Consider the following 25,672-nt stretch of genomic DNA (forward strand, 5'->3'; position numbering starts at 1 on the left):
TTTTTTTTATACCATTTCAGTTTATATTTTTTAAATTTACTATAAAAGAAATGTATTTTTAACTGACTTACCAATTAGTTAATTTATTTTCTGAATCAGATTTTAATTGCTTGCTGTTTTTCTGTTTAATGTGATCATTAATTATTTGTAATGTTGCTGCCCCCTCCTGGTGTGTTCGGCTCATTGGGTTAATTAGAAACATCGCCACAACATCATACCTGCACCACCGTGCTTTACAGTGCTGTGACTTGAACTCAGTGTTTGGGTTTCTGAGTCAGTACGATAAAATTAAACAGTTTGAATCATCTTTTTATTTGTTGGTATAAAAACAGTTTATATAAAGTTTTCAGTTGATCCCTGATTGGTTGACTGGTTCTCCAGGCCCGGTGTCTCTGTGGTTCTGATCCGATCAGGCCTGCAGCTCTGCAGCTGCTGCTCCATCCAGGATGAACGGCGTTCTGATGGTCTTCCCCTTCAGCAGCTCCAGGCCCTGGCAGCAGGAGGAGTTCTGATTATTAGTTACTAATAACCAGAACCAGGTTCAGAACCAGAACCCGATATGGTTCTGCTCCTCACCTCTCCAAAATACGACACCAGAGGAGAAATCTCATATTTCAGCGCCGGATGATTCTCTGCTGACGAACTGAGGACGACAGGAATTTAAAATCTACTAAAACACAAACTGAACCTTCATGTGAGCGAAGGGTCAGTGACCTCTGACCTGGGCAGCATCTGGATGCTGTTCCCCTGTTCATCCAGCAGGGCGGCGCCAGCGGCCGCTGCCCAGCGGCAGTGCTGGGCCAGCAGGGCGTTCCTGGCCGTGGCGGGCGTGTCGGATGGCGCTCCGTCTGCGTTCTTCAGAGGGGAGAACTCGTCCTCCCTCTGGACCTCCAGAACCACCAACCTCCTGCAGAGACACCAGCTGGGTAATCCAGATTCCTAGCAGTCTGGAAACACGCCAGATTATCCGTACCTGGAGAACGGAAACACGTCAAAAACAAACTTCTCCATCTTGATCCCGTTGGGTTCGCTGGGTTTCACCTGATTCCCACAGGAGTCCACGAAGGGGACTTTCTTCAGAGCAACGTGAGGCTTCAGCTGGTCCTTAAACGTCCTGGAAGAGCCAAGGTCAGCAGAGGTCAGCAGAGGTCAGCAGACATTCCAGGTTAATGTGGCGGTAATCCGTCCTGAGTGTTTCTCACTCCACCACGTCCTGCAGGAAGCTCCTGGTGAAGAAGTGGTTGCAGATGTTTCCGGCGCTGTAGACCAGTTCACCGGCTGATCCTCGGAGCCGGGCCGTTTCGGGTCGGATCTCGCTGTACTCCACCACCTGAGGGACTCCGCCCACCCTGCAGACCACGCCCACCGGCTCGGCTGGATGGGCCTTCTCCACCACCTGGTGGAGCGACGGAGCGGTTGGCTAACAGGCTAACAAGCTAATGCTAGTGAGCTAAGTTCAGCCATGTTGATTGGCACGGCGCGCTGGTGAAACGTTTTCTGCTTTCAGACTGTTGCTGTGAGTCAAAGTATTTCAGCCTCAACTGGGTCAAATCTGTCAGAGTCACATTTCTCTGATCTGATGTTGCTACATGAGGAGGCAGCTGCAGGTCAGAGGTCAACTCAACAGCTGAATCATCCTCTGGCTCTGATTGGTTACATTTCATCCAAAAGGAAACCTGGAAATTAAACTGATAAATTCCAGGAACAAACTTTGACCCCAAAGATTTTTGGTTTTTCCACTGGAAGACGGGAGCCAATCAATTTCAGTTTGTAATCAATTCAAATTTGACACACAAATTAACGTTTTAAGCTCGTCGGTGTTCTGGGGGAGACCTGAAGGAAACATCCCAACCTTGGCGCCGCAGTCGGCTCCTTTCGCCACACAGAAGCCAACGAACAGCGGGTCGGCCATCTTGACCAGGATGTTGTCCACACAGTAGACGTGGACGAACTCCACCCCTCTGGCCTCCATGTCCTCCAGGACGCCGTTGTCCTCCAGCGCCTGGTACAGACCGCCGTTACCGTCTGACACAGGGAGCAGACCGGCGTCAGAGGTCACCAAGGGTCATCATGGATCTGCTGCGTTTTCTGACCAAACCCACCTGGCGCCATGGCGATCTTCCCTTTGCCCTCCAGGATGACCTTCCCGTCAAAGGTCACGGCCGGGATCATGCGCTGCTCGAACATGACGATGTTAGAGGGCTGCAGGCCGAAGTGAGCGTTGTCCTGGAAGAAGGTCTGAGTCGGCTTCAGGGTGAACTCACTGGTCATGATGTACCTGGACAGGTGAGGAGGAGGAGGAGGAGGAAGAGGAAGAAGAGGAGGAAGAAGAGGAGGACACCAGAATAAATCTCCACGCTGGTTGTTGGAGTTTCTGGAAATGTTTTTAAATTTAATCTGAGCTCCAAGGCCTAAAACCTGCTACTTTTGAAACTCAGAAAATGGCAAAAATCTTTGACTTTATGAGCTCAGAAGATTTCAACGTAAATTTTTTCTTTTGGAGTTCAGAAATCTCATCGGGTTTATTTTATTTTATTTTAGAAAATTTCTTAGATAATCTCAAATTTTCTGAGTTTTTAGGCGTATATTTATTCATTTTGTTGAAGGTTTCTTGTGCTCAGATGGACGGTAACGTTCTCCGCCCCTGGGGGCCAACAGGGGAGGAACCGGACCCCCAGTCTCTCCTGGGTTTCCGGTTCTGCTCTCACCAGGGAACGGTGCATTTGGACCCCAGTCGGCTCTCTGCCAGCTGCTGGATCTTCAGGATCCGTTCGGCTTGGATCTGGTACAGCGTCTTCCCGCTCGGCAGCCCGACGTCGAACATCCCTTTGGGGTAGCGGACCCCGAGCCGCGTCCCCTGACCTCCGGCCAGGAGCAGAACCGCCACGCGACTCCTGGAGATCTGCAGGAATCCTGATCAGAAAGGAAACTTTCATCATTTACATTCATTATGTCGACATTTTTAGAGGTAAGTGGAATTTTGTCAAACTTTTTAACTATTTCTGATTAATATTTGTATCTGATGATGCCTCAGAACATTTTAAGTCCAACAGTTTGATTTCCAGAATATTTGTGGTCAAACTAACAGAAAACAAACTTTCTGAATCTTGTAAATATGTAAACTGGCAGCTGAACATGCTGGGAATTGAACCAGCAACCTTCCGATCAGCCATCTTTCTTTCTACCTGAATGTTCCTGGTATTCCTCCAGGCTCCATTTTCAATCTGAAGTGCTCCCTCTGGCATACAACATGCAACACCACATGCTGACGTCACACTACTTTCTAAAACGTGATTGGATAATGCAGTTTGTGTTTTTACTGGTTCTGAGATGAAACTTGGTCCAAAGCTGGAGGAGAGACGTTACCTTAGTAATTAATCATTTGGGCGCATGCGCACTCACTCTCAAAACCATAACTAAACAGTCCGCAGAGATTTTCTGAGCTATCGCGAGAAAACCGGAGTTAAAATCCCAGGGGCTGTAACCTCTGTGGTTCTGGTACCTTCACGCTCCCATCCGGCCAGACAGTCCGGGTCGCTCCTCCTCACGCTGCCCATGCTCTCCGGGGGAACCGGCTCCAGGTTCGGCTCCAGGTCCCGGTCCGGAGCGCAGGACGCGGCGGCTGCTGCCTCTGCGGCCGCCCGGCAGTGCTCCTCCAGCCGCGGCAGGTCCAGCTGGGCCAGCTCCCGCAGGAACTCCTCCTGCTGCTCCGAACCGAGCTCCGGCCAGAACCGCAGGACGTGGGCCTGGCCCGAACCGTCCAGAGCGGTTCGGATCTGCTGCAGGGACGGCATGTCTGGAGCGGTTCTGGTTCCGCAGCGCAGTCAGGAAGTGACGCCTGGCGGCTGAGCAGCTCGTGACTGAAGGCAGACATGATTCCCGAACCGGAAACCGCAGAGCCGGGTTTCGCTGACGGAGGCAGTTTTCCTCATGACGTCACAGAGAAACATGAACCATCCATTCATGTTTTCTTTAAATGGGAACCAATCGGAACCAGGATGAAGTCCATCCGACTCCGAACTAAAACCCGGATCTTCTCCGGGAATCAGAACCAGCCTTCAGCAGAAACTAAATCATATTTTTAAAAACTTAATATTTATTATCAGTCAGATATAGATCTATAACACACAGAGTGAAACATTCCAGCCTTTATTCCGATGGTTCTGATGGGTCAGAGTGAAAACATTCAGTGTTTCAGTTTAAGCAGAACCTTCTGGTTCGATCCAAACAATCAGTTTCATCATGATCGGCAAAACCAATAAATACTGAAATAAATAAAAGAAACCAGCTGAGTGGTCCGGTCCGTTCGGATCCGGTCTGGTCAGGTCCGGTCCGTTCGGATCCGGTCTGGTCAGGTCCGGTCCGTTCGGATCCGGTCAGGTCCGGTCCGGTCCATTCGGATCCGGTCCAGTAGGGAATCAGTTCTGTGAGTTTAGGAGTGTTTCTAGTTTCTATGATCAGGAAAGTTTGAGTTTTCCCATGGAACATGAACGCCTCATGCTGGGATCATGTGACCGAAAGTGATGCTTGTTGCCATGGTGATGGAGTCCCGTGTCCATGTGGTGCCGATGAGGTTCTGCTGACCCGGACTTATGGTTCTGATCTGGGTCAAGTTCTGGAGGGAATCTGTCCTGGTCAGACGGTACATGGCGGTTCTGGTTCTGATCCAGAACCTCAGACCCGAAGGAGCTGAGATGGTCCACCAGAACCAGAACCAGTTCGTCATAATGGTCCAGAACCAGATCATCATCCTCATCAGACATTATGAAGGGTCGGACACGGAGCCTGGTCATTGGGCCGGTTCCGGTCCAATCGGGGTCATAGTTCAGAGATCAGAACCGGTTCTGGTTCCGGTGCGGATACAGCACTCGGTTCCGGTCGGGTCCGGTTCACCTGGACTGGACCCCCAGCGACCTCTTGAGGTGTTCGTAGACGACGTAGCTGATGCTGACGGACGGAACCACCTTCATGAAGTTTGGGGCGAGGCCCCGGTAGAGACCGAGCGCGCCCTCCGTACGGACGATGAGCCGGAACAGAGCCGACATGGAGAGCTGGGGGCCGGCCGGCAGCGAGGCTGGGGAGACAGAGGGGCAGCGAACGCATCACACAGAGGCAGCGAACGCATCACAGAGAGGCAGCGAACGCATCACAGAGAGGCAGCGAACGCATCACAGAGAGGCAGCGAACGCATCACAGAGAGGCAGCGAACGCATCACAGAGAGGCAGCGAACGCATCACAGAGAGGCAGCGAACGCATCACACAGAGGCAGCGAACGCATCACAGAGAGACAGCGAACGCATCACAGAGAGGCAGCGAACGCATCACAGAGAGACAGCGAACGCATCACACAGAGGCAGCGAACGCATCACACAGAGGCAGCGAACGCATCACAGAGAGACAGCGAACGCATCACAGAGAGACAGCGAACGCATCACAGAGAGGCAGCGAACGCATCACAGAGACAGCGAACGATCACACGAGAGGCAGCGAACGATCACACAGAGGCAGCGAACGCATCACAGAGAGGCAGCAAACACATCACACAGAGGCAGCGAACGCATCACAGAGAGGCAGCAAACACATCACACAGAGGCAGCGAACGCATCACAGAGAGGCAGCGAACGCATCACACAGAGGCAGCGAACGCATCACAGAGAGGCAGCGAACGCATCACAGAGAGGCAGCAAACACATCACAGAGAGGCAGCGAACGCATCACAGAGAGGCTGTTTCCTGTTTTTTTATTTTCGTTCTAATTTGCTCAGTCAGAACCAAAGATATGAAGTGAACCGGGTCGGTGAACCGGGTCGGTTCAGCAGAGAAAACTTCTCGTTTCTGGGATTAGAATCAAAGATTTTATAGAACACATTGGACCCAACCAGTCCAGAACCAGAACATCTTTCCTTTATGGAGCTACAATAAATTATTTTCAATTCGCTTCAATTCAAATATTTGATTTTTAATTAAATTATTTTCTGTTTCCAATTGGATCAAATGTAAATTCTCCAGTCAGGATTTAAAGCTGCTGCTCTGCCTCTGGCCCGGGTCCAGTTCTGGTTCTGGTCCGGTTGGGTCTGAGGTGGAAAAGCCAACAGGTCTAATATTAAAGGTTACATTTATCACTAAATCAGATCTGAAATCAATAGAAATCTCTTGACCTCTAAATGACCTTGACCCCAGTGTTGACGACCTCTAGAGATCGGCCACAAACCAGAGTCACTTCCTGTGATGGTTCTGATGGTCCAATCAGCTCAAAAACAGGATGGAGTTCTAAATGACATGAGCGGTTCTGATCGGCCAGACCTTGCGCCTGCATCCGGGTCCGGACCAGCGCCAGCGGGTAACTGGCCAGCTGCCCACAGGTGCTGGAGGTGGTGCCACAGGCCAGCAGCACAAAGACTCCCGGGTCGGCGCTGTCCGTGGCGAAGCGCTGCAGCCAGGAGTTCTTCAGGGTCTGAGGAGAGAAAACGGGTCAGACAGCAGAACCGCCGCGGCGTCCCGGTTCCGGTCCACTCACCTCGTAGACGGCCAGGTCGATGCCGGCGTACGGGATGATGCCCAGCATGTTGGGGACGTAGCCCTTGTAGAACGCCGCCACGCCTTCCCTCTGCAGGATGTGTTTGGCGCAGTCCAGGATCCCAGAGTACTGACCCGTCTTCCTCAGGGCCAACCGGGTCTTCAGAACCTGAGGGGACAGGAAGCAATCAGAGAGCTCTCACATCGTCTGAGACTGTGGAAACGTCACAGTGGACCTCCACCATCTTGGATTGTGGAGTGAAAGGTGACAGCAGCAGCTGCTCCGCCTGCAAAGACCTCCTGCTTTCCTGGAACCTTCCTGGAACTTTCCTGGAGCTAACCCAGGTTTACCAGGGCTTTTCCAGGAGCCTGGAAAGAATGTTGGTGGAACTTTCCAGGAACTTAAAGGTATAATTGCAGAACTTTCCAGGAACTTAAAGGTATAATTGCAGAACTTTTCTGGAACTTATTGTTTCTGGTAAGTTTTAGGAAAGTTTCTGGTAAGTTCTGAGAAGATTTTCGGCAGGCTTAGCAAAGTTCCTAATAAGGTCGAGGAAAACATCCGGTAAGTTCCATGAATGGTTCCTCTCAAGGTTCCATGGTCCTGATGTTCTCAGAGCTCCTGGCTGTGTAGACTGAAGGTTTCCAGTCTCTCCTGGGTTTCTGTAAATTCTCATTCAGTGAGGAACTGGATGTTGGTTTTAGAGGAGCCGAGGTCGAGTGTTGACACCGGCAGGACGCCCCTCACCTCCATGGGGTAGATGCTGCTCTGGGCGATCGCCCCAGCCAGAGATCCCGACACGAACCTCTCCGTCATTCCCAGCGTCTCCTGGTTGCTCCCGATGAGCCGTTTAATCTGAGAGACAGAAGATCAGATTCACTCAGCAGGAACCACCTGGAGCGGCTTCACGACATTCTGACCCGGTTCTGACCCGGGTCTCACCTGCTCGTAGGCCATGAACTTGATGGCGGACTCTGGACCGATTTTGATCACGTTGATGCCGTTTCCTCTCCACAGCGAGCGCACGCCGCCCTCGCGGATCATCTGCAGGAAGCCGCTGCCGATGCGCATGCTGTTGGTTTTGGAGGCGTGGACCTGAGAGAGACGGACGCTTTGCTGAGTTTTATTCATAATCAGTAACTATAATCAATAGTTAGAAAAATTACACTTACATCTAATATGACTTTAAATAAATCTGACTTCCAGATTTAATTGGGTCTCTGTCTCTTTAAGAACTCCTGCTCTTTCTGAAGCTCCACCTACAGGAAGTCACCCCGACATGGCTCCTCAATTAACCCTTTAACTGCTGAGCTCAGCAGTTCCAGCAGCTGTTTGCTAATTGCTGCTGGCTAGTCTGAAGGAGCTGAGTCTTGAAGGTGGGGCTAGGTCCACCCAGGTGTTTAGCCGCTTACTGGTTGCCATGGAGATGAAAGGATTTCTCAAACATGAGAAATCAGGTTTGTTTCTGATGAGGGATAAACATTAAAACATGATGGGTTTTACGGTACCGGCCCTTTAACAGTTTAATGGGTTTCATTGGCACATTCTGGATGAACCGGCCCTTTAAGAACATTCATGACCTTGAATCAAAGTGAGTTTGACCCCTGTGGTTCAGGTTGTGACGGTGCTGTACCTGCATCAGAACCTTCAGCCGGTCCAGCGGCGCCGTGCAGGTCCGGGACACGGCGCCGGCGCCTCCTCCAGCCACCAGGTGGCGCCACCACATGCCCGTCTTCTTCTCCTCTGCGGTGAACTCGTCCGGGACGACGATGCTCTCGCCAACGTCCAGGATCTGTGGAGGGAGGCCGTGATGTGAGGACTGCCGGTAACCTAGCAACAGCCAACAGGAAGTTACCGTGGCGTTACCGTGGAGTGCTTCCAGTGCAGGATGATCTCGGGGATGTTGTCGGCCGGGTGCAGCAGGTGGTAGTCCCGCCACTCGTCCCAGTCGATGGTCATGGTGCCGTTTTTATCCATGCTGCAGGAGGAAGGACACATCAGTACAGAACCGGGTCAGGATGGTTCCGACATGCACAGCAGGATCAGATCAGAGCGCCATGCTGCAGAACGGCGGCGAGCAAAAACAAAAACAAGAAGCAGCTGGCGGTCAACTGGAGGTCAACTGGAGGTGATACTTACTGCAGGACCGGGGTCCAGATGAACCCCGCCCTTATTCTGGGACAGACCGGAGACACACAGAACCACAGAGCGGTTAGCCAGAACCACAGAACCACAGACAGAACCACAGAGCGGTACCACAGGGCTCTATGATTGGACCGATGCCGTTTTGCTGATGACACTCAGATATTTTATATCCATAAATCCACCAGATCATCATCAGCAGAACGGTGGAAAGGACCTGATTATGTATGATATAAAATATGGATATTTCAAAAACATGAAGTTTTATTTATCCACAGATAAAACTAGATGCTGTTCAGGCCCACATCTCAACAGGTTTATTAAAACCATAAAATAACTTTTCATAATTCTCTTCTGAATTCAGAGACAAGATAAGAATAAAGATCCATGTGACAATAATTAAAATAATAAAGCTAAACTTTAAAATATCTTCATTTAATACTTTCTTATATATAAAATAATTAAATGTGGCAACAATTCAATAAATCAGATATAATTTAGTTGAATTATTTCATAAAATTGATCAGTTCCTCCAAGCTGGTGGGCGGGACCAGAGCTGCTATCAGCAACCTGATTGGTTGGTCTGCAGTGAAGCTGCTGTGAGGTGAACCAACTGGACCAACAGAACCAACAGAACCAACTGGATCCACTGACCAACAGAACCAACTGGATCAACTGGATCCACTGAGATCGGCACAAACTGGGATGTGGGAATAAAAACATCCTGCTGGCAGTGAGATTATTATTATGGGATGCAGCCCAGAACCCTCCATCTTCGGCCCAAATAAAGCAGAAACCGCCCACTGTGACCATTCGTTTTGTTATCAGTTACTTTAACTATCAGAACCCGTATCGACCCGGTTGGACCCGGTTCCTCTCACCTCCTCAGGATCTCCTCGGCCTGCTCCTCCGTCAGGTGGATCCCCAGATCCCGCAGCGACTGCATGATCTCCTGCGAGTCGATCCGGCCTGAAACACAAAGAGGTCAAAGGTCACCGCGGCGTTACGACCCGTGACACGGTTCCGGTCCGGTCGACCCGTCTCACCGTCGTTCTTCCTGTCCAGACTCTTGAAGACGAGCCGCAGCTTCTTCTCATGATCCCGGAGGTACTGAACGAACTCCTGGAAGTCCAGCTGGCCGTCCAGATCCTTATCGCCGGCCGTCACCACGCGCTGCAGAGAGAGGGGCCAAACATGAGGGCCTGGGGGCCAAACATGAGGGCCGGGGGCCAAACATGAGGGCCGGGGGCCAAACATGAGGGCCGGGGGCCAAACATGAGGGCCGGGGGCCAAACATGAGGGCCTGGGGGCCAAACATGAGGGCCGGGGGCCAAACATGAGGGCCGGGGGCCAAACATGAGGGCCGGGGGCCAAACATGAGGGCCTGGGGGCCAAACATGAGGGCCGGGGGCCAAACATGAGGGCCGGGGGCCAAACATGAGGGCCGGGGGCCAAACATGAGGGCCGGGGAACATGAGGGCCAAACATGAGGGCCAAACATGAGGGGGCCAAACATGAGGGCCGGGGGCCAAACATGAGGGCCGGGGGGCCAAACATGAGGGCCGGGGGCCAAACATGAGGGCCGGGGAACATGAGGGCCAAACATGAGGGCCAAACATGAGGGGGCCAAACATGAGGGCCGGGGGCCAAACATGAGGGCCAAACATGAGGGCCGGGGGCCAAACATGAGGGCCAAACATGAGGACCTGGGGGCCAAACATAAGGGCCAAACATGAGGGCCGGGGGCCAAACATGAGGGCCAAACATGAGGGCCGGGGGCCAAACATGAGGGCCAAACAAGAGGGCCGGGGGGCCAAACATGAGGGCCGGGGGCCAAACATGAGGGCCGGGGGCCAAACATGAGGGCCAAACATGAGGGCCAAACATGAGGGCCGGGGGCCAAACATGAGGGCCGGGGGCCAAACATGAGGGCCAAACATGCGGGCCGGGGGCCAAACATGAGGGCCGGGGAACATGAGGGCCAAACATGAGGGCCAAACATGAGGGGGCCAAACATGAGGGCCGGGGGCCAAACATGAGGGCCGGGGGCCAAACATGAGGGCCAAACATGAGGGCCGGGGGCCAAACATGAGGGCCGGGGGCCAAACATGAGGGCTGGGGGCCAAACATGCGGGCTGGGGGCCAAACATGAGGGCCAAACATGAGGGCCATGAAGGATCCAGATCAGGAACCGTCCAACATGGTTCCTGATCTGGATCCGTTAGAGAGAAAACAGGTGATCGGAGTCGGACTGAGATCTGACCAGAACCAAACTGGACCTGAAAGGAACTTTAATGTTCATCAGACAGAACAACCAACAGCCCTCAGAACGGATCCAGTTACTGAATCAGAACTGCTTCAGTTTTCCCAGAACTCCCAGTCAGAAGCAGGTCACACTGAATCAGAACCTGTTTCCCGGCTGGTTCTGACTCGTCTGGACCTGGATCACCTCTCTGATGATCCATGCTGTCCTAATTTTTACCTGTTTTCCTTCCACCAGATTTTCTGCTCAGAGCCTGAACCCAGAAGGGAAACCGGGCCGGGCTGGGCGATACGGTACCTGCTGCAGGTCCGGAGGCTCTGCAATCAGGATCAACCTGCTGGTCCTGCTGGCAGCACTGGGAGCGGCGTCCTGGCCGGAGGGGGCGGGGCTTCTCTGGAGGACCACCTGTAGTGTCTCGCAATGTCCTGCAGACCGGGCCGGGTCGGAACCGGCCAGGTCAGAACCGGCGGGGTCGGAACCGGCTGCCTCAGCCCGGCTCAGCAGAGCCAGGAGCTCCTGCAGCATCCTGGAGCGGACCGGGTCAGATCAGAACCGCACCACTTCCTGCTGCAGGACGAGAGACGCAGCGTCCCGCGATGCGTTCAGGAACATCTGGTGCTGTGGGACGGCCTGCTGCAGCGTCATCCTCCAGAGCGCTGCAGCATCACTGCAGCCCCGCCGGCCAATCACGGCCACACACACTGCTCTGCCGCGCCGGCAGCCAATCACAGCCCGGCTCTCAGCTTGGAGCTGCATCAGAGGGAGGGGAGGGGCTGCAGGGTTTCCCCTTCGTCATCCTCCTCTTCCTCCTCCTGCTGCAGCGGCTCGGACTCAGGCCAACAGAACCGTCAGCATCCAGGACCAGAACCTCACACCGGGCGGCTGCAGCCAATCAGCTGCATGTCTGCTACTTTAAGTAAAAAGTGTCGTTTTGGAGGTCAGGAAGCTGTGAAACACTGTAAAAACCACCGTTGGAGCGTCTGAATTAAACTGAACTCCAGTCAGTGAACAAGATCTGATTGCTTTTGCGGTTCAGTTGAGTTTTGTCAGGATTCCTCCATCCTATTTTTCGGCGCCCTAACTTGTAAACTGTGTGTAACATTCCAGGTACGGCAGCTAGCTGTGGAGATTTGTGGCAGGTCTGGCATTCCGTAGCACCGGCTCCACTCTGTGGCTCATTACCTTACAGCAGGAAGCTAACAACATGCTAACTTCCTGTCTGTGTGGCGGCCATCTTCCCCACTGAGGAAAAGTTTCCCATGAAACCGCCTGACCAGAACCAGACGTTCCAGACCGGACCGGACCGGACCAGAACCATGTGACCCTTCAGGTCCGATCGGCAGCTGGATCTGGGTTACTGGTTCCCCTCCAATCATCTCTGCTGACCTCTGACCCCAAAACTCTGCAGAATGTTCTGGCGTTTCAGAACCGGTCGGGTTGGGTTTTCAGTTCTTTAACTCGTTTTACCAGCAGGATGTCGGTCACATGACCTGGGGTCACCCAGGGGTCACCGGGGTCGAGCCAGGATCCAAACCCAGCAGCTGAGGTCAAACAGAACGTCCTAGTCAAAGTCCAGACTCAATAGAACTGCTGTGACCAGACCTTCAGGTGAAACCCAGAACCTGAAGTTGTAAACAACATGTAACATGTAAACAAAGTATTCCCAGAGTTCTGATCCGTTAACCGGGTTCTGATCTGAGCTTGAGGTCTGAATGTTTGGTTCGGTATCAGGACTCGGATCCTCCAGTTACAGTTCATCTGTCCGTCTGGATCAGTTCTGGACCCAAACACCAGAAGAGGTTCTGGAGGAGAACCTTCTGGGTCCCATGGTTCTGCTCTAAAAACCCACCTCATGTTCCGAACCTGGGGGCGTGACCCAATAATCCCGTCTTTAGTTCGGGAGTTCGTTACTGAAGCTAAAAGAAAGGTTCTGGACCAGTTTGGGTCAACACAACCGAACGGAACCCAGATAAACAGCCTGAATGTCGGAACCATGGCGGGCTGGTTCTCCAACACGACCTGCACGTCCGCAGTAACTTGAGCTGCGACCCGAACCCCACCGGACTCTTACCCGCAGCTCGTGCTCGGTTCGGTGGACCCCCAGCTTCTTCAGGCCGATGCTCAGGTCGTTCACGCAGATCCCGCCGTCCCCGTTCACGTCCAGGATCTCGAACAAAACCTTCAGGCGGTGCTCCTGCTCCGGACCGCCGCACACGTCGCACGCATGGTCCGGGATGTCCGAACCGGATCGGTATTCCTGGGGGGGCTGCGGACTGACCGGGGCCGGCCCGCAGCCCCCGCCCGGGTCCACGCCGGCGTGGGTCTCCGCGGACCGACACTGGCAGAACAGCCCGGCGACCAGGCGGGTCCCCTGCGGCTGGATCATGAAGTTCCGACTGAACCGGGTCGAACCGAAGCGAGCCAATGGACGGACTAGCACCACGTCACATATCCCTCCATCTGCTCCAGAACAATCCCAGTTCAGCTTCTACAATATGAACCAGAACCGTTCTTCTGACCCGGATCTGCCGGATCTTACAATTCCCGGGGAGAACCTGTTCGGTTCTGGTCCGGTTGTCAGAACGGCTCCTCCGTGGACCGAATCCGATAAAAATGGTCCGTTAGTGGAATTTTAGTTCGGACTATCAGCGCCTCCAGCGGCCGCCAAAACCTGTTTACCCGGGTTAAACAGAGCAGAATCTCCGCTGGGTCCGAAATAAACCCAGAATTATCCGAACCTGGATCAGGTTCTGCAGGTTTTCGATTAAAATGGATTAATCTACCGCTACCTGAGTGTCCGCGTACTGCGCCAAACCGGCTTCTACTACACTCTCGCTGTTTACCGCGAGATTACTTCAGAAAAACACGGGACACATTGATTGTGAGAATTCCAGCTCCAGACTAAGATCTGGATAATTTGGCTTCGCTTAGCGGTTCTTCTAGCCAACACACGGATCTATTTTTATTATCACTTAACCAAAAAACGAAGGCAGTAGAAAACGCAGTAAAACAAACTTCTGGTGAATTAGTTTAGAAAATCAGAAAACAAACACAATTCATTGTTTTTAACACAGACAGCTAGCTGTGATGCTAACAGTAGCGTGCCTGTAACAGAAAAAATATCAAACTGATTTTCAACTTGCTGATTTAAGCTTTTACATCTATGAGACCACAACTGGACGGGTTTTGAGAGGTGGTTCGTTTGGTTTCACACTGGACTATAATCATAAAACAGAAATACAAACATTGAACGACGTTTATATCACATTATTAGCAGCAGAGTTGGCGCATTGATCTGGATCGGTCCAGAGCGGCTGGACTCATGGGGAATAAAGGAAAAGGTGAATGGAACCGATGAGAATGGATCCGAGGTCTGAATCATGTGCACTGAAGCGTCCAGTAACCTCTGACCTCTGGGTGGTCCTCTGATGAAGATAAGGAATCAGTCTGGGAGTTCAGATGAACGAGCAGGAACGGTTCCTGAACTGTTCAGTCTGGTGATGAACGCTAGTTTTTATTCCTCAAGGATTTTCCTTTCATTTCCCGGCTTGTCAGCTGATGTTCAGTAACTTTGTTTTATCTGCCTGGTTTATCATAAATGATGACTTCATCGGGAAATATTTGGTTAATCTTTGTTTTATTGTTTTTATATAAAAACAGTCAATATAAATGTCCAACAACTTACAAAAGAAGATGAAATGACCATGGTCTGCCCATGAGGGAACCACGTGATGAAGATCCTCCTCCTCCTCAGGAAACATGAGTCTGCATGCAGAACCTCTACCGGGTCAGAACCGGGTTAAAGCAGAACCAGGAGCGTCGGTTTGTTCTGGTTGGTGAGAAGCAGGAAGTTCTGCTCCAGCCTCCAACACTGGCGGCACCAACCAGCAGCGGTTTCCACGGTAACTCATCGTCCTGGTACTGAAGCATGATGAACCTGAAGGTTCTGGAGGCCAGAACCTGCAGCTGCAGAGTGGAGGCTGCATGGAGCAGAAACGGGTCAGAACAAACACTACATGAGGCGCTACATGGTGATCAGGCCAGCAGTCGGTCCGGGTGGGTCCGGGTGGGTCCGGGCTGGAGGCGTCCTACCAGGAGGGGGCGGTGTTGGCCAGACGTCTAATTCTCCTGCAAACAACCAGAGCAGATCACTTTCTGGATCTCTTCCATAAAGATCTCTCCAGAAACAGCAGACAGTGAAACTGACAGGAAGAGATTTGTGGTTTTCAACATTTTTATCAATAAAAACAGAAAAACAAGCCAGAATTTGGAATATAAAAGCTGTCTACAGATTTTCATTTGTCGAAACGTTCTGGAATCATTAATGGTTGAAAACCTTTGATATATATATATATATACAGATATAGATCTATAGATATAAATATAATCAGACTGGTTTAAATTAAACCAAAAATGACCTAAAATAAAAAATAAAAAAATATAATTAAATGAACCTCTTGGTCCAGCTCACTCTAAGCATCTAGGAGTTGACCTCTGACCCTCAGCACATCTAGTTGACCTCTGACCCTCAGCACATCTAGTTGACCTCTGACCCTCAGCACATCTAGTTGACCTCTGACCCTCAGCACATCTAGTTGACCTCTGACCCTCAGCACATCTAGTTGACCTCTGACCTTGTGTTTCTGTCCTGGTCTCGGATCTTCTTCTCCATTTCTGCGTCTGTCAGAGTCTCCAGCAGGGGGCACCACTGGTCGGCGTCTCCGGTGTTCCTGATGGCGATCTCCACCGTGGGGAGCGGGTTCTCACTGGGAGATGGGAAACGGGTCAGAACCGGGTCAGAGCCAGAGCCGGCCCACAGGTTGGCGGCGGTCACCTGAAGGCGTAGGTGCGCTGGTGCCAGCTGAGCTGCCCCCGGATGCTGTAGGCGATGGTGGTGACGAACTCTCCGCCCAGGCCCAGCTCGGAGCACAGCTTGAGGGCGAAGGCCTCCGGCGAGTTGTCGCGCTCAGACATGTCCCACTCAAACTGGTCCACCAGAGAAATGTTCCCCACGTGGATGTTCAGCTGCACACAGAACCCGTCAGACCCGCGCCTCCGCCCCGGTCCCGGCCCGGTTCCGCCCACCCACCTTGATGATGACGCGCTGGTCGGTCTGCTCCTCCAGCAGCCCGTCGCTAGGATACGAGTCGATCTGCTGGCGGATGGCGGACGCCACGGCGGGGACGAAGGCCAGCGGGTTCAGGTCCAGGTCGTCGCACAGAATCTCGGCGAACATCTCCGGCGTCATCAGCTTCTCTGGGGACAGGCAGCGTCAGGCCCGGGTCCGGCTCTGGTACCGGCGCCGGGTCCGGCTCAGTTACCGTTCATGTTCCAGGTGAAGGCGTCTCTCAGCTTCTGTCCGTCGATCTCCATGTCCAACCGGATCGGAACCAGCGCCTCCGCCTGCGCCGCGTTCTCATGGATCACCGCCGGGTCGTGGTCATCGAAGCTGGAGGCCAGAACCGACCCGGTTACAGACAGCAGAACCAACCAGAATCAACAATTCATGTTGTAATATTCAAATGAGGGGGCGGGGTTTTATTTTAGCAGCTTTTCTCAACAATCTGAGATGTTTTATTAATAAAATAATAAAAATAATAATAATAAAAATAATAATAATAATAATAATAATAATAATAATAATAATAATGATAATAATGATAATAATAATAATGATAATAATAATAATGATAATAATAATAATAATAATGATAATAATAATAAAGTTTCCCACCAGAGGGGGAAGGTCCTCTTCTTGTCGCGGCCGATCCGGTTTCTGTTGATGGAGGTGGAGGAAGGAACGGCGTCCAGGTGATGGGAGCTGTTGGGTAAGGTGGGAACCCACTGGCTGCTGCGCTTCGCCTTCTGCTCCCTGGAACACAGACAGGAAGTGGAGGAATCTGCTTCCTGCCCAGGAATAAGGAGACTCATCATGCTGGAGGAAAAACTTTCTGTCTCTTTGTTTCCTGTATCTTACAGTTCAAACCTTCGTCTTCAGGATTGAACTTTTATTTCGACTGGTTGGTTGTTTCAGATTTTACCTGTTCAATCATCATCATCCAACACCCTGAGTGGAACAGGTACAAAGTCTGAAAGGATCATCGTAACAGTCTGAGGTCCCTGAGAGCGACCCGGTCCGGTCCGGTCCGACCCGGTTACCTGAGGTACGCCGGAGGCTCGGTGCTGATGGACACAGCCTTGTACTTTTCATCATTCCCGTCGAAGATCTCCTCGCACTCTGAGGCCTTCAGCAGCGTCACGCTGGTGGCTGTAAGCAGGAGGAACATGGCAGGGGTCAAAGGTCGTCTAGCAGCTTTAACCAGCAGAGTTCAGGCTGATGAAAGGAGGAAACTGTTATCAGAGCTCCAGCTGCCTGTTCCTGTTCGTAATTATCTGATGTTTCAGCAGAGGAACTGGTTCTTCTTCATGCAGCAGGTTAAAGTTTTTCTGATCGTCCGAGAAAAAGAAGAAGATTTATTTTTTATTTTTAACAAAACATTTATTGTACAATAATTTAACAAAAAAGGTTACATAATCAGATCAAGGACGCTAAGAAGAAGAAGAAGAAAGTAAAAGCAAACTGCAGCATGAAGCAGCTGAACTGCTGGAGCAGGACGCACCGTGGGATGAAGCCATGATCTTCTTCCTCTCCTCCACGGAGGCCAGCCGCCTCCATAGTGATGGGTAACGCTTATAGAGGGAGCCTCTGAACATCCGCAGGTAGTTCCCGACCTGGACAGACAGGAACAGAACCTGATCAGAACCAGAACATCAAATACAGAGAAGAAAACTGGAAATCTGCTGGGAACAAATAAATCCTTCACAGGTTCCAGTCTTAATCAAACCACCACAAAGTTTGACTTCATTAATTAGTTTCACAGAAACTGTTTCTTTCCTCACAGCTGCTTAATTTTCCAGTAAAATAATGAGCTTTCCGTTATAAACACTCATCTACTTCTAACTTTAAAACGCATTTTTACAGCTTAAATCAGCGAGAAAACTCAGAAATCTGTCGATTCCTTCACTTTCAGAGATAAACCCCGAAATTTTAGTTTATTTAAATGGTGTAAAATTTATTCATTTTGTATATTTAGCTCTTTCTTATTCAAATCAGTTTCCAAACAGCAACTCAACCCTAAGAAATGAATTTTAGGCTCTATAAAAACTGACAAATTGGGGTAAAAACAGCGTAAATCAGCAGCAGGCTGTGAAATAAACGTCATTATTAATATTCTCCAGCTGTTCGTTTCCAGAGTATTAAGTTTATAACTTAATTTTTATTTAATGAGCCGTTTTTTGGGTCTCAGAAAGAATCCAGAACCACTAAGGTCTTTGTTTACAGCTGCGTTAGCATGCTAACGGTGGCTAGCAGCAGGATGGAGAGCCCAGACTGGTTTTACTGGGAAGCAAGCCTCCAGCACCAGTGACCACACATGGACATACCTCTGATCCCACCATGTAAAAGTCTCCATCTTCTTCCAGCTGGAACTTAACTGGTTTCTGGCCAAATGTTTTACTCAGAGCTAGCTGCATCTTTGCTACACCGGGGCTAACAAGCTAGATCTGCTTCTGATGCGTTTAAAATCTCCGGAAAAAGTGGGAGATCGTAGATTTCTTCGATTCAATGAAAATTGACTGACACAAGGAAACATCTAAAAATATCTAATTATATAAATAAGAAAACTCTTCTTGTGTATTAACATGTCTGGCATAAATATCTAAATACAGGTCGATAATTTATCTGAAAAAATAAAATAAAATAAAATCTTGAGCTTATCAGTGAACATGCCTAAAACTTGATGAACGTCTTTTTATGCTGTTTCATCAGTAGAAATGCTATAGCAATTGAATTCATTCAATTTTACATTTGTTTCAAAGATGTTCACATCATGATACACACAATGGAGAAGTATGAACATATTCCCTAACCTCCTTTAATATACAATTTATACATTCTTCACTTAAAGAAAAATGATTTTATTTTTACAAGTTGTTTACAAGATGTTCTGCAGGTTGTGCTTCTGTCTTGACACTGCTGGATAGCGCTCCATGCTTACCAGGGAAGGAGCCATCAGGAGGGCCTGGTCAGCCAATCAGAGGCAGAATCAGGGAAACATGGCCGCACTGTGTTTGTTCATCAGGAGAAGATCTGTAATAACTCTATAAATGTTGCATCCTCCCTTCTTTGTGTGTTTATTCTGCTGTTTGCACCCTTAATGGTTTCCTTTCTTCCTTTGAATCCTGTCAATTGCTGTCTTCTGAATTCCTTCTTCAATCAATCAATCAATTTTTATCTGTATATCACCTTTCAGCAACAAGGCATTTCATCAGAAAGCAGAAACAGTGGATGACGTCGGATTATTGATCAATGTTTCATGATCAGGTTTCTAAATCAACTCCAGCAGCTGGTTTTTAGTCTGGATTTAAAGGACCTCAGTGTTTCAGCTGTTTTTAGGTTTTCTGGAAGTTTGTTCCAGATTTGTGGTGCATAGAAGCTGAATGCAGCTTCTCACTGTTTGGTTCTGGATGCAGAGCAGAACCAGAACCAGAACCAGAACCAGAACCAGAACCAGCTCTGTGGTTCTCCCACAGTCCGTATTTATATGGATGTCATTGAAGACTTTGACTAGGCCAGTCTCCATACTGTGGTAACCATGGAAACCAGAGTGGAAGGAGTCGGTTATCGTTGGGAAACTGTTTAACTGTTGAAGCTTTTCCAGTAATGTTGCTGGTGAATGGGAGGTCAGAGGTCAGAGGTCAGCCTGTAGTTCTGATGACTCGTCCAAGTCGTTCCTGTCAGTGGTTTGATACCTGCTGAGTTTAAAGCAGCAGATCTTTAAACTCTTTTCTTCTCTGCGTCCTGCATGACTTCCTCCTGACCTCTGACCTGCAGTCGGAAATGAAACTGATCGACGTTTGCCGCTGCACACATTTATTAGTTTAAAAAGTGAAATGGAAAAGAAGGAATAAATTCTGTTTTATATTTAAATCTTTTTCACACGTCAGGATTTTAATCTGAGACCAAGATAAACATGGAGTCCCACAGACTCATTGTCCAACGTTTGTCTGCAGTCCCGAACCGCGGCGCTCCTGAAAACGGCGTCGGCGTGACGATTTGGCGCCGGCGAAGAGTTTCTGAAGATGATCAAAGCCAAAAACACAAACAACAAAACCGTTTCCTCCCCAGCAGTCCAGGCTGTTTGGCATTCTTCACCGAGAACTAAACAAACACCAGGAAAACACCGAGCGCGTCCGTCCCCTTCCCGTCTCCGCCGCAGGGTCCCTGAAGGCACCGCGGGGCTAGCCGCCCAGGCGCTGGCCCTCCCCCCAGGCGAAGCCGCCGGGCCGGTCTTCAGGCAGCGGGTTGTAGTTGGCGTCTTCCTCCGGCGTGTCGAACAGCATCTTTCTGTGGGCGGAGCCAGAGACAGGAAGCTCAGCCAAACATGGGGATGGCAGCATCATGCTGGGGGCTGGCCCTACTTAGACTGAGAGGGGCACAATATGAATGCATGCCACACTTTTCAGATCCTTATTTGAACCATGAATCACCTTCCAATAAAATATAATAAACAAAAACATACATACATAAAATTATATAACTATTAACTAAATAAAGTGAAACACTGAATCAAACATACAGAAACTTTCATCAATATGTAAATAAATAAATGAAACATGAAATGTAAAATGAACGTATAAAATGTAGAATTAAATTCAGTAAAGGTGCTGCAGCCTCACATGATGGACGGCGTCCGGAGCCAGCGTCCGCCTCCAGGCTGGTTGGGGAAAACGTCTTCCAGGAAGTAGTAGACGTGACCCACAGCGATGCCTGGAAACAAAACAGAGGATGAGTTCTGAAGCGGCCGGGCGGCGGCCGGGCGGCGGCCGGGCGGCGGCGTAACGGACCCAGCAGGTCGACGATGATGGAGTTTCCCAGCAGGAGGGAGAATCCCATCAGCACCCAGGGCAGGAAGGGCGCCTGGAAGTTCAGCAGGCCGAAGAAGTTCATGCGCACGTTGGGGTTCCTGCGGCTCCAGATGTACACCAGCATGATGGTGAAGGCCTGGCCGAGGAAGACCAGGCTCACGAAGATGCCGAAGATCTGCTCAGCGCCGTTAAAGGAGCCACAAGTTTACATACACCTCAGAGAGCGAGGAGAAATCAGAGTCTCTGGTTTCAGGTCAGAATCACTAAATTATTTCTGTAAAAAACTCAGATTCTTTATCTTCAGGCAGTCCTTTCATCAGCTGTATGTAAACTTGTGGTCTCAGACAGTTTCCTGTCATCTCGGTCTACGGAGAAACACTGTTTCCATGGAAACGCCCCGAGGCGGAAGGATACGGTCATCAGCAGGCCGCCGAACAGGAACATGAAGACGAAGTCAGCCGTCCGACCCCGGAAGGAGCCTTCCTCCAACATCCGGCAGTACCGGTACCTGGGACCCATCGGTTAGGGAAAACACGCACCGACTGGGCCCGAAACACAAACTGGGCCCGAAACACAAACTGGGCCTGAAACTAATTGGTGATCAAATGTTGGCTTTCTTATTCACGCTGAGAAATTATTTGTTTATTTGCATCTTTTAATATATTTCTAAATTCATATTAAAAAAAATGTTTATCTGATTACTTGATTAATCATCAATCATCATAACACCCGATTAATCGTCAGAATAATTGATTACTAAGCTAATCTTTAGCTGCAGCTCTAGTTCAGAACCTCTTGGGTCGTGTCAGCAGCAGCAACATCTGTTGCTGTGAAACAGAAACATGCAAACCAGGATACAGAAATATCATGTTGAACAGGAAATTGAAGCCGACTGGACCAAAGAACAGGAAGTTGGTGATGAGTCTCCATACCTGAGAAGACAAGAGAAAATCCTTCAGCTGCGTTGGTTCTGATCCAGTTTGCTGAAAGGTAAAGGAGTGACTCGGTACCTGGTAGTTCTTCAGAATCAGGTCTGGGTTGAAGTAGAGCTGGAACGGTGTGATGATCTCCAGTTGCTGTAGGAGGAAACCAGAGAGAACCTGAGCAGCTTCAGAAACCAGGATTATTCCAGAGATTATGGTCAACCCGAGCTGGATTAACGCAGGGAAGCCCTGAGCGGGAGCAGGGTCCATCCTGGCCCAGACGTCGCAGCTCTGCTGCCTTAGCTCTGATTGGCTCACTTCATCAGTTTCTGGTTTAGCTGTTTGGATAATTATCGCCTTTGCTTCTGGATGCTGAGCAGCTGCATGGATTACACTTATCATGCGTAACCATGGCAATAAGGTGTTGCTATAGCAACTGAGGGCATCTGATTAGCATAGCAAAAGCCTAAATAATCCCTGAACTGTGACCCTAAACCCCTAGAATCGTATCCCAGTCAGAGGTCTCCTCAGATTCGCTGGTAAACTGACTGCTACTGGAGAAAGCGACATAACTTTAACCTTTTATTCAGCGGGAAGCAGTGCTTTCCTCCCAGCTCTGCTCAGATTACGGGTTTGGAACATCAGGAACATCTGGAGGCTTCCTCCTCATCTTCCATCCCAAACATCAACTGTTCTACCGGACTCTAACCAACCAGAACCCTCAGCCAACTGTGTTAACTCCGAGCTGGGGTCAGGTCCGGATCACCATCAGTCAGACCTCCACATCCACAACGAACAATTCATAATTAAAATTATAAAACAGATTTAACTGTCAGTAAAACACTCCTGAGGCCAGGCTGAAGGTAAATATGTTAAACATCCGATGGTGCGTTCAGGGTCCGTCTGTGACGGAGGGAACCGGTTCCCCCCCCAACCGCTTGAGACTAAATAAAACCAGATTATAATCTTTGACTGCGGTCAAAGCCGGGTTAAACGGACCGGAACCGAACCCTGACTGAGTTCTCAGCTCGGAACAACATTAAACGTGAAGCTAACTTCCTCAATGAGCAGCTCACACTCGGATCTGCAACAGAAACATCTGGAGCTCAACAGAAACCAGCAGAGTCCTGACTGACTGACCGACTCGGTTCGGTCCGGCTCGGTTCGTTTCGGGTTGGTCTTACCACTGCAGCCGTGGTGAGGACGCAGGCCGTGGTGTAAGCCCTGGTAACAACAGGAATCTGTAAATATTCCTGCTGGAGGGTCTGGTAGGCCATTTTGGAGACACTACTGACAGCTTCCGGGGCTTCCTGACACGTCATTGCCAAAGAGACGGGGATGCGTTCATGGGCCGTGGGACAATCCACCACGACTTCCACTTCTGTCATTTCTAAACAGAAACCAGGTACTACCGCAGCAAATAATAATAAAAAAGTTTTATTATGTATTTGAATAATCCAGTGTTGTTTAGATGAAAAATAAAGCTAAAGTAGTTATAAAAGAAAAAACTGTAGAAGTAACTTAAAAATTTAACTAATATTACTTTTTAAGAAACGTACTTAAAACGTTTCAATATAAATTTTAACAAAGTAAACTGGTAGGTTTAGAGCCATCTGGTGGTTGCTTGACGGAACGTCACCCCGCACGTGCAACTTCTAGCAGTTATTTCACTGTATTTATTGCTGTTCTATTGTTCATATGGTTTACTAATAATTGCTCTGTGGCGCTTTTTAAATGATCATTTCTCATGGTTAAACTGGATGGAACAATAAATAAAGTAAGGAGGCTGTTGTAGAGCCATCTGCTGGTTGGATAGTGTAACTACACACAGGATTTTTACCCCAGACCGCTGATCAATGTAGGTGGAGCCAAGTATCGATGTCGTTTGTTTTTCCTATTTTCATATACTTAAATTTATTCATAACGTACCGTACGTATATACTGTTACAGAAGATTATAGTGTAAACTCGAAAAAAGTCTAAAGTTAATGTTAGCAGTGTGAACAACGCGATATTTGTTATGCTAGTAGCATGCTAGCTGTTAAGCTAGTACTAGTTAGCTAAGTCTGCTAACAGAGCAATGTGGCTTTCAGTCTTTGCACAAGTTTATTTAATATTGTCCGTCCATATTAGCTATTTGATTTTTTTATTCACTATTCGTTTTCAGTTTAAAATTAACATATGACATGTAGAAATGAGCAAACGTTTTGAATAAATGGCGTCGTTGCGCGTTCTCTCAAAAGTCCCAAACTTTTCCAGGCCTTGCTGCCTCAAATAGCTTCTGGTTAGTGACTCCCTTTGCAAACCCACAGACAAAATTATTGCTACAAAATATGTAAAGAAATGTTGACGTTTAGAATTCATTCAATAATTATTACATATTATTTGGTTTCTTTTGATTGATTGTTCCACAGATTATTTTAATACAATGTTCCATTTGTTTAGTATGATCCCCTCAAGTAATAAATGCTGTCTCTCTTAATAAATTATTTGCAAGGGTCAAATAGAACTTGTGGAACATAACTCTACACCAGGTCATGAACTTTAATGAATTTTGAATTAACGATGGATTTGTTGGATTTTTGTAACATTTTCTGCTTATAATCCTAACAGCTCTTAACTCATTAATAACTCATTGACATAGTATCTACATGTTTTGTCCTTTGAAATAAGAAAATCAAAACTACAACAATATAAACTCGACCATGACTCATTTTTATTTGATTCCACAGGCTCCATATGAAAGGAAAAGAAGGTCACTGGAGATGCTCGTCATCAGGAAAGGTGGGCGAAGATCAGTAGAAGATGGATCAGATGGATTAACAACCATCTGCAGCTTTTGATGTCATCCTGAGAATCATAAATATCTATTGAAACGGCTGCTGAAAAGGTGAGGACAGCGGTGTTGTTATGTTAAGTAAACCAGGCTGATAGAAACAAACGCTTTTATGTCTGACATATCACATATTTCTGCATTTCTCATGTACATCATGTTTAACGCTGGCGCTTCATCACAAAGACAGAAACCCTTCATGTTATGGTGAAGTTTTCCTTGCTGGTTGGCCCCATCAGAGTACTGATTTCTAACCTTTGGGTTAATAATCTTTAATATTCTTGGAGCATTTAGGGGCCAGCGCAGCCACTAGGGGGCCCTGAGTTTGACGCAATGTAGAAACAATATAAACAAAACCTATGTATTAACCAAATAAAATTTTGCCGGAAAATACACCTTCAAGCATGTTGATTTTGAAAAACATTACAGCATTTCTTCAAATCTTCATTGTAGAAAAATCATGTATGTTTTCTAATATTGACGAAGTCAAAATTATATGTGGCTGGTTACTCAGTTGGTCTCATAAAGCCAAAGTCATGGGTTCAAATCCTACACTGACCATCTGAAATATAGAGATTTAATAAAATCAACTCTTCAAAATATCAGGAGGCTGTATATTTAACCATTATGCACAGTGATTTTAAAAACATTAGAATATGAGCTCCTTACTCAAATCTTCATTGTGGTAAGATCATGTAAGTTTTTTAAATCCATGGAAACTCAACATTATGAGTAACATTGTATTTAGGAAAACTTTGTCCAGCTGATGATAGCTCAGCTGGACAGGTGTGGCGCTGATAACACTAAGGTAGGTGGTTCAATTCCCTTACTGGTCAATGGAAATCTAAAGTCTTTCAGACAAACAATAATTCAAAAATAAAAAAAGGTGGAAAATAAAATCAATACTTCAAAATAATATTTTGCTGGAAAATACACCTTTAAGCATGTTGATTTTGAAAAACATTACAGCATTTCTTCAAATCTTCATTGTAGAAAAATCATGTAAGTTTTTCTAATATTGACGAAGATATAAGATTATATGTGGCTGTTTAGCTCAGTTGGTCTCAT

The 25,672-nt window shown here is 48.6% G+C and overlaps 4 protein-coding genes across 8 annotated transcripts; all 4 read right to left on the bottom strand.

Moving 5' to 3' along the window:
- Positions 1-291: 291 nt before the first annotated feature.
- Positions 292-3,916, bottom strand: uap1l1 (UDP-N-acetylglucosamine pyrophosphorylase 1, like 1). Of its 3 annotated transcripts, XM_044096158.1 has the most exons (9): positions 3,503-3,914; positions 2,709-2,913; positions 2,103-2,278; positions 1,853-2,025; positions 1,203-1,396; positions 974-1,114; positions 722-907; positions 577-643; positions 292-490 (listed from the first exon to the last, which is right to left on the bottom strand). In XM_044096158.1, exons 1-9 carry the CDS (start codon positions 3,792-3,794, stop codon positions 410-412), a joined length of 1,515 nt encoding a protein of 504 aa, XP_043952093.1. In that variant the 5' UTR covers positions 3,795-3,914; the 3' UTR covers positions 292-409. The 3 variants fall into 3 exon arrangements, with proteins under 3 accessions (XP_043952093.1, XP_043952094.1, XP_043952095.1); XM_044096159.1 differs by lacking the exon at positions 292-490 and having other exon boundaries at positions 572-643; positions 722-973; positions 1,042-1,114; positions 3,503-3,916; XM_044096160.1 differs by lacking the exon at positions 292-490 and having other exon boundaries at positions 572-643; positions 1,042-1,114; positions 3,503-3,915.
- Positions 3,917-4,133: 217 nt separating this feature from the next.
- slc25a25b (solute carrier family 25 member 25b) lies at positions 4,134-13,763 on the bottom strand. 3 transcript variants are annotated; one of them, XM_044096155.1, is made up of 11 exons: positions 12,994-13,743; positions 9,706-9,832; positions 9,541-9,628; positions 8,657-8,692; positions 8,384-8,495; positions 8,151-8,309; positions 7,460-7,612; positions 7,265-7,372; positions 6,518-6,685; positions 6,304-6,454; positions 4,134-5,074 (listed from the first exon to the last, which is right to left on the bottom strand). In XM_044096155.1, the coding sequence occupies exons 1-11, from the start codon at positions 13,306-13,308 to the stop codon at positions 4,890-4,892; spliced, it is 1,602 nt and encodes a 533-aa protein (XP_043952090.1). In that variant the 5' UTR covers positions 13,309-13,743; the 3' UTR covers positions 4,134-4,889. The 3 variants fall into 3 exon arrangements, with proteins under 3 accessions (XP_043952090.1, XP_043952092.1, XP_043952091.1); XM_044096157.1 differs by lacking the exon at positions 12,994-13,743 and adding an exon at positions 11,220-11,709; XM_044096156.1 differs by lacking the exon at positions 8,657-8,692 and having other exon boundaries at positions 12,994-13,763.
- A 778-nt stretch (positions 13,764-14,541) lies between these two features.
- On the bottom strand, positions 14,542-18,519 carry LOC122819426 (SWI/SNF-related matrix-associated actin-dependent regulator of chromatin subfamily B member 1-like). The gene is made up of 9 exons (XM_044096161.1): positions 18,366-18,519; positions 17,543-17,654; positions 17,082-17,190; positions 16,657-16,794; positions 16,244-16,371; positions 16,012-16,178; positions 15,757-15,947; positions 15,557-15,688; positions 14,542-15,050 (listed from the first exon to the last, which is right to left on the bottom strand). Exons 1-9 carry the CDS (start codon positions 18,453-18,455, stop codon positions 15,011-15,013), a joined length of 1,107 nt encoding a protein of 368 aa, XP_043952096.1. The 5' UTR covers positions 18,456-18,519; the 3' UTR covers positions 14,542-15,010.
- Positions 18,520-19,911: 1,392 nt separating this feature from the next.
- On the bottom strand, positions 19,912-23,143 carry derl2 (derlin 2). The gene is made up of 7 exons (XM_044144687.1): positions 22,957-23,143; positions 21,860-21,925; positions 21,708-21,781; positions 21,264-21,357; positions 20,829-21,024; positions 20,661-20,751; positions 19,912-20,328 (listed from the first exon to the last, which is right to left on the bottom strand). The coding sequence occupies exons 1-7, from the start codon at positions 23,092-23,094 to the stop codon at positions 20,223-20,225; spliced, it is 765 nt and encodes a 254-aa protein (XP_044000622.1). The 5' UTR covers positions 23,095-23,143; the 3' UTR covers positions 19,912-20,222.
- Between the last annotated feature and the right edge of the window lie 2,529 nt (positions 23,144-25,672).

Source organism: Gambusia affinis, linkage group LG17 (genome assembly GCF_019740435.1).
Source record: "Gambusia affinis linkage group LG17, SWU_Gaff_1.0, whole genome shotgun sequence".
Lineage (NCBI taxonomy): Eukaryota > Metazoa > Chordata > Actinopteri > Cyprinodontiformes > Poeciliidae > Gambusia > Gambusia affinis.